This window comes from Eublepharis macularius, chromosome 4 (genome assembly GCF_028583425.1).
Source record: "Eublepharis macularius isolate TG4126 chromosome 4, MPM_Emac_v1.0, whole genome shotgun sequence".
Classification (NCBI taxonomy): Eukaryota; Metazoa; Chordata; class Lepidosauria; order Squamata; family Eublepharidae; genus Eublepharis; species Eublepharis macularius.
This window is the reverse complement of record NC_072793.1, coordinates 61889171-61896913: the sequence shown is the minus strand read 5'-3', so window position 1 is coordinate 61896913 and position 7743 is coordinate 61889171. Positions and strand designations below refer to the sequence as shown.

Below are 7743 nucleotides of genomic sequence, written 5' to 3'. Positions count from 1 at the left end.
TACAGCCCTGGAGGGCTTTGGCTAGCTTTTGCATTTTTATAGTAGTAGTTACTGTATTATTATAGCACTTGGAATTGGAGCAACAGTTTGAAGTAAGAGGAAAAAGAAGCAGTTGGACTCTGCACCAAGTTTGTCTGGCGTTGCAGAAGTATGCTATGTCTGCTTCAGTCTATAAGGCCTGCTGCAGGCTATAGGATGAACACATTGATTTCTACATGCCAGACAATCATATGATGTGCAGACTTTATTATATGGGTGCTAGCCAAAGGATGCAGGCCTACAATAATCATCCCTCTGTGCAACTGCTGAGAAAGAAGATACACACACAAAAAGAATAACAACAGCATGGCAAATTCTGTTGATTAGAGCACACATGCCAAACTACACACGAAAAGCAGGCTAAGAAGCATTCTTGGTGAATACACTGCTGTGGAACTTTATTGCTATCCTCCCAACTCTGTTGTCTTCCACATTATTTGCTGTAGATTTTAATCTCTGGGGATGGGTCCAAACTTTTTTTTTGGCTTATTAAAATATGTAAACTACTATGTTATACAGATGGTGTCATATAATAAGTAATCTATTAAGTATGGACTAAGTATTTCATTTAGACACATGTGCTGTTAGCAGCCTTATCTTGTAACAGTACAAGTGAGAAAACGAAACACACATTTCACTATTACAACAGACAATATCTCTGCTGGGTTATGCCTATGGATTCTTTTTTTTTTTGGTAAGGCCAAGATAACTTGAAGTCTAGCAAATTCTAAGGAATGCAGGCTGACAATTATATAAGGGGCTTCCACTTTGCAAAATTACAAACTGGATACTTTCACTATGTAAGCCACTGCAATAATCATTAAGCAGAAGTTCTGCAAATACAGGGGGAAAGAAGGTAGTGGTGGTGATGTTTAATTGTCAACAATAACTAACAGAAGAAAATGTTTTTAAAGTGCAGACAAATTGCCGCAGAGAAAAAACCTTCCTGATCAGAAAGATTCGAATTCCAGGTGAGAAACAAGCTAACACACAAAAATGAACACACGTGCATTATTTTCAACTTGATTTTTTTCAAATGAAAAAATGTATAAAATCCATCTGAATTTAAAGATACAGGAAATTACAAGATCCAGTTTTACACCAAAATAAGAAATCATTGCATAAGAAAAATAGAGGAAAATTCTAGATGTTTTACAGATATTATTGTAAAAGGATGAAAAAATCAGGAAAGAAGTGGAGAAAAAACCAGTGTAAATATTTTAATATAAGAAAAATGAACATTTCCCCTACCTTCTAACATACTAAAAATTTCAGTAGACATACTGGCAGATTGAAATACTTTTGGACAAAAGGAGTTTAGCCACAATGTACTGATTTGATACTTTCAGATGTTTAAAAATACCCCTTAAGGGGCCATGTGTATTACTTGAACAGCAGAATAATGTTTTTCCCAAACTGTAACATGGAAATCTGTAGTGTTTTAGGCGGTGCAACACAACACAGAGAACTCACACCTGGTGTGTGCAGTCTGAGGTGATACATAAAATGTACAAAGCATGCAACAATGATCACATCAGTCATCTATCAAAGAGCTATTTGTGGTCTATGGAAATTAATTGGCAGGTCTTGTCCTAGTTCCCAATGAATCAATGTCATCTTTAAAACTAGACCTGGCAGCATTTCTGCCCTTCCCCCACTCATTGGAGAATTGCACAAAGTATTTTGTTACACTTAAAATTGAAATACACCAGCAAGAAGAATGTTGTATACCAGCTCCTAACTTGTTTTCACAGTGTTGTACCTATCTCTCCTATGAGTTAATACAGAACATAATGCCCTGCCTTTGGGGATGTCAGTTTGGCAAAAAACAGAAGTCTAAAAGTATTTTAGCAAAACTTTAAGCAAAAATTCTAGAGGTACAAGGCATCTGGACTTGTCTTGAAGGTTATCTTCCTGGGTTCTCCATAACTGTTCAAGATGTTAACATAATGCTCACCCACCCATGTTTTTACAGTATCTGAGCCTACCACCTATATACTCTTCCTTTGCCCATCAAAGTTAGAGCTTGTATAGCTAGGTGGTCTTTGTTTCAAAAGGCAGGAGAGAGCACATACAGAAATGCAGCAACAGAAATTCTGCTTTATACACAAAAGGCCACATATTAGAGGTGTTACATCATTTGTTCTAGATTTTTTGTTTTGTTTTTGTAACTTCATGCCATCTGTAAACACTAAGACTGGATATCAATTTCTGGAAAGAAGTGAAAATATTTTCAAATCCCAGGTCAGAAAAAGAAATGGATTGTCCTTTGTTCTAATTATATTATGCTGGAAAATCAGGTACTGCATCAATTATCCAGAGAACAGGCGTAAATGCAAAAAGGAGCTTTCCAGGAGCCATCAAAAAGATCCAAGTTTATATTCATTACCAGAACTAATATTTTGTAACAGATCAACTGACCCATCACCGTTTTGTATTTCCAGGGCTAGTTTTCATTGACACTCACAATTTTGTCATAAGACAAAGCAATGTGTCAAGTATAGAACTTTAACTGAGTGAAAACCTGATATATATATATATATATATATATATATATATATATATATATATATATATATATATATATATATATATATATATATATATATATATATATATATATATATATAATCAGTATATTGTAAGAATTTCAGCACTCAAAAGAATTGTGCTATCCAGATATATAGATTTTAGTTTTAAAATCAAAAGGGCAAGTAAGCTCTACCACCATATCTAAGTGGAAAGTATAGAACCACAAATTCCCGTGTTAATGCCATCAACTTTCAGAAATGTAGATTTGTTTCAGTTTTTTGCTCCTTTTAAAAAAGCTTTCCATAATCTAACTAAAGACACATGCCAATTCAACCTCATACTCAAGGGAGAAATTGATAGCAGTGGGCTTCTCATTCATTGCTTCTGTCCCATGGGCTGGAATCAGAGTTGCTTTGCTACTGCATCTTCCCTAGTTGGATCTTTTTCCAGGCTTCTGATGCGGTGAAAATGCAGGAGTCAAGAATCCCAGCTACAGTAAATGTTCCTCCAATAATGGCACAAATCTAGATGTACAAAGAAAACAGAAAAAAGGAATGGTAAATTCTCATACATACAGAGATTCTGTTTGGTTTCTATTTACCTATTTTTAATATAGTGTCCAGTTAGATTGCGAGCAAAGCCATTCAGTAAGTTTCAAGTTTGACAAGAGATTAGATACTATATTCTCACACCCACTTTCAAAAGCACTACCTGCAATATTGTGTAAGGCCTCATTACTTCTTGATCAGGCCCTATTATCTCCTCTTTGCTTTCATCCTCCTGTCTTAAGCCCACTCCACACGGCACGCTTTAAGCCCACAATACTGATTATTTATGCCAATCAAAGCTGAATTGGCTTAAGCGCCTAGCATTCTGCACTACACGACCTTGAGGTGATTTTTTATTCCAGACAAGTTGAGAAGTGCCTGTTTCAAGCTACCTTTTGTGGGAGCTGGAGCTGACTTTTTTTAAAAAAAAAATTCAGAGCATGCGTAGTAACATTGCAATGCCAGAGCCCAGTTTGTTCATCACCATCCCCTTCTCCCTGTGCCTGTATTCGCTGATTGAGCAGTCTCGTGCCCACAAGTTTTTTATTTTCAAACATAAGCCCCGGTTGTAAAGAAAGGAAATAAAAAAGTAAATCCAAGAAGTGATCAGTGGGGAATGCAGATTGCCATCTGGGGACAGGATGCACACTGTGCTTAAATGAGTAGAATGCAGTAATGTCTCACAGCTTTGCAACTCTCCCCTAATTAAAAAAAAGGAGGGATTGAATGCTGATTTGCTTGGGGTTTGTTTCAGGCTTCTCCTAACACCAAAGAGGGAAAAAACATGCGGAGAGTGGGAACAGAGGGAGAGAGGGAGCAGTTTCCGCAGCCATCAAAGGGAGGAGGACACAGAGCTATGATCCTTCTCTGTAAACTTCTTTATGTGGTAGCCAAGATTTAGGTGGAATTTTTTAGATTTAGAATTTACAAATTTGAAGGAATATAAGTGTAATAACATTCCAGCGTTACTGCCCTTTCAAAAAAGAAAAAAAAATGAAGGAAAAAAGTTCATGGAGCTGAGGAGGCTGGATGTGGTTACCAGTGGACAGACCAATCGGCTCCTGGGGGAAAGGAAGGGGGAGGGAGAAGTAGAATGGGAGTATGGTGTTTCACACAGACATAACATACTACAGCGTCGACTAGGCAGTAGGTTTAAAAATAAATCGTGAAATGTGTCCGGGGGGGGGGGAACGGGGGAAAGATGGACAAATGTCATATCTGCATCCCATGACTCTCTTGCATATGTGGAACTCAGGAGAACGTGGGAAGCAGAATGGGATACAACATGCTCTTAATATGACCGTGCAGAATGGGCCTTAGACTCGAAACCTCCTGGATAGAGAAGATACAACTTCTGAACTGCATCCAGCATATTGTTGAGGTTAAGACAGTTAGCACTAGGATTGGAGAAGTCAGAGTTCAAATCCTCATTCAGCACTGAAGCTTACTGGATGCCGTTGGGCCCATACACTCTCATCCTAACCTATAAAAGATAAAATGCATCAGAGGAGAACTATGTATGCTGTTGCGAGTCCCTTGGAGGAATAGTTGAATAAAAATGTTATAGATACATTGGATCTATGTTAAATTAGTAGTAGCTGTTGCTAAAGACCCTCCAGACTGAGACGGGTCCTTTCCATGTATCATTGGTTTGTCTCTTTGGCTGCATTCAGATGTCACAACAAGCCACTCTAATTAAGCCATGATTGTACACAAACATGGCTTGTGTCCCGTGATTCCTCTCCTGCAGTTTGAAATAGTACAGGCCAGGAATAGCCTTACAGCCACATTTGCACTCTGTGCAGGGGAACAGTCATATTGGTCCTATAATTCTAGCACACTGTTGACACTCAATGCATATGAAACAGTAGAACACCCACAACTAGAAACAGAAGTTCCTTTAACACTACCAGATCCATTAACACTGGCAGTTCCATTAACACTGGAGCACAGTTCCATTAACACTACCAGCTCCTTGGTAATAACACACTTGAGCATGCATACACACACACAGAGCTAAGACTATATATTTACTTCATTTATATTCCACTTTTCTCCCCAGTAGGGACTCAAAGTGTTTTACAATATTTCGGTCAGTCATACTGAGAGTTACACAGTAACACGTGGCCCAAGGTCACCCAGCAAGCTGCCATGGCAGAGTGAGGATCTGAACCTGGGGCTCACAGATTCTAGTCCAGTGCAAGCACAACCAGCCACAGCATATGTACACAGAGAGAAAAGACATTCCCCAAGTTAAGTCAGTGGGGTTCAGAGCATCTAAGGGCAAAACAGCCGACCCTCTTCACCTCATTTTCATAATACCTCAATAATTTAATCACTCTGTATCTGCTTTGGGCAGCTGAGCTTACGTCACATTTCCATTTCCTTGTTTATCATTTATCTGTAATATACATTGCACCATGCAATCCTTATCTTCTGCATCTTCATAGCCGAGTGATGTATACAGCGATCTCTTATTTCCTTAACAACGAAGTGATAGTACTGTTTGCATCTGGGGAAGCCCAACACTTCAGCCACTTTATAATAATACCAATCAGAACATTTAATAGCAAGGTTCAAAATGGATAATGAAGAAAAGTATACATGTTTAATCTAGGGAAACAAATTCCCAATGATTCTCAAAACCTGGCAAAGAAAAAGAAGTTAAGTGTGATGTTAATAGAGCCGATCGAATGCAAAAACAACTCAAACAAACCAGGAAACAAATGTAAAAGCTCAAAAAAAAAAAGAGCAATTAACCATCCGGATTGGGGAAACCTATACCAATGTAGTGGATTTTTTCATCAGATATATTTATTAGTATGTGGCAAAGAGATGGCCATCAAAGAGAAAAAAAGCAGCTACTGTTGGATAGAGAATTAGGTAATAAAATGAGTAAAGAGGCTTTTAATAACAAGAAGCAGCAGTAGGGAGGAACTGTTCATTTCTATGTGCATTTATATTTATGCCCAGTGAGCTCAGCAAAAAGGGGAAATGCCTCAGCGACAGAAGGTCTAAATAAATGTGTTTGCAAGGCACAGCAGACATGGTGGGGAGTGAAAAAGCACGCCATAAAAAGTGAAGCAATCAACCCCAATGCAATTCATATTTTTTAGAAATGGATATAGCCTCTGATGTCACTCCCCCTCCCTCTTTCCATCAATCCTCCTTTCCTCCAAGAGTGACACAAACTTACATTTCAGAGAAAATGATCACAACACAAATCGGGCAGTTTCAACCCATAAGGATCAGCTGACACAGAAGGTTCCATACCGCAAAGAGGAGAGTGGGGTGGGGAGCATATTTAAGAATGTGCATCAAGGGCAGGAAAATTTGACTTCAGAGCAGCAAGTGAAATGGAAAAGAGAGAAAAACATATATTCATCTGTACCACTGAGTGCTGATGACTCACACATACCTGGCATCTATTAGGTCTCTGCCTCCCCTGCATATGCTCAAAGTACTGAGTTTGATGTGATCAAAAAGCAAAGATAGAGCAACGTAAGAGTAGAGAGAGGGAGATATCTTTTTTACGAAAATAAAAAAGCTCCTGTCCAAGAGGCCAGCAATGAATTTGTAGTCTGTATGAACACTCCCTTTCTGTAGGGTATAGAGAGTAGCCATCATGTTGGTTACAGAAACCACAAACACAAGAGATCCATCATTTACGGGATAGTAAGAACGGCTCACTACCCAAAAGTAGAAAGTTTAAAAGTGTGGCATCACTTTCCTACTTTGGACTTGGCCAGACATAGTTTAGGGAATGTTACCTGTGAGTTGCCAGCACAGTAAACGAATATGGGAAATCGCTGATCACCTGTGACATTCACAGGATGAACTTCAACAGCCTGTCAGCCTCTCATCCATAAAATAATACTCTGAATTCCCAGCAGGAAGAGTGACATACAAGTGTAAATTATTACACAGTATAGGAGAGGAGGAAGAAGGCAGTTTTTGTCATTTTTCTTATATCTATCCACTGAGTAGTCCCTCAATGTTACCATAATAATGTAAGAAGAGCCCTGCTAGGTCAGACCAGGGCCCATCTAGTCCAACATCTTGCTTTACACGTGGCCAACAAGTTGCTTTGCGTGGCCAACAAAGGACACAGAGGCCAAGGCCTTCCCCTGATATTGCCTCCTGACCCCGAGCAAATCCCCTAACAACGTCTCTGCTTACAAGGACAAACCCTGGCTGTGCTGCCATAGACTCATAATGGCAATTGTATCCAGGACAGCCAATCCTCATATTAATCCTCTCCTACTTTAATCAAATATGCACAAAATATCACCTTCCGACTTACTAACTATTTAGGCATGCTTAAAAGCTCCTACAGTCAATGACATTAAGAAGGTCCATTCCCCTCTGAGGTAACAATAGAAAGTTTTCCATTTCCAAAATGGATGAAATCTCTCACAGCCTAGGTCCACGAGAATACATTTTAAACACTTCCATCCTTCTGTGACTGTGACAGTGGCACAAGTGTAACCTGGTAAACAAAGTGCTCAACAAAAGGTGCAGCAGCTGTCCTTTCCATGGAGTCACTTGGTAGCTTTCAATGAAGCATCTGCTACTTAACAAGATCCAGAGTGCTTCTGAGGCCTACCACATTTGACAATAAGTC

General features: G+C 39.0%; 1 protein-coding gene across 2 annotated transcripts in view; it reads right to left on the bottom strand.

The window, feature by feature from the left end:
• Nucleotides 1-2649: 2649 nt before the first annotated feature.
• Nucleotides 2650-7743, bottom strand: part of ERGIC1 (endoplasmic reticulum-golgi intermediate compartment 1) — a 109109-nt gene continuing 104015 nt past the window's right edge. For both annotated transcript variants that reach the window (XM_054977338.1, XM_054977339.1), the window contains one exon: nt 2650-3095. In XM_054977338.1, the coding sequence (XP_054833313.1) occupies nt 2988-3095 (108 nt within the window). In that variant the 3' untranslated portion in view covers nt 2650-2987. The remainder of the gene's footprint in view (nt 3096-7743) is intronic.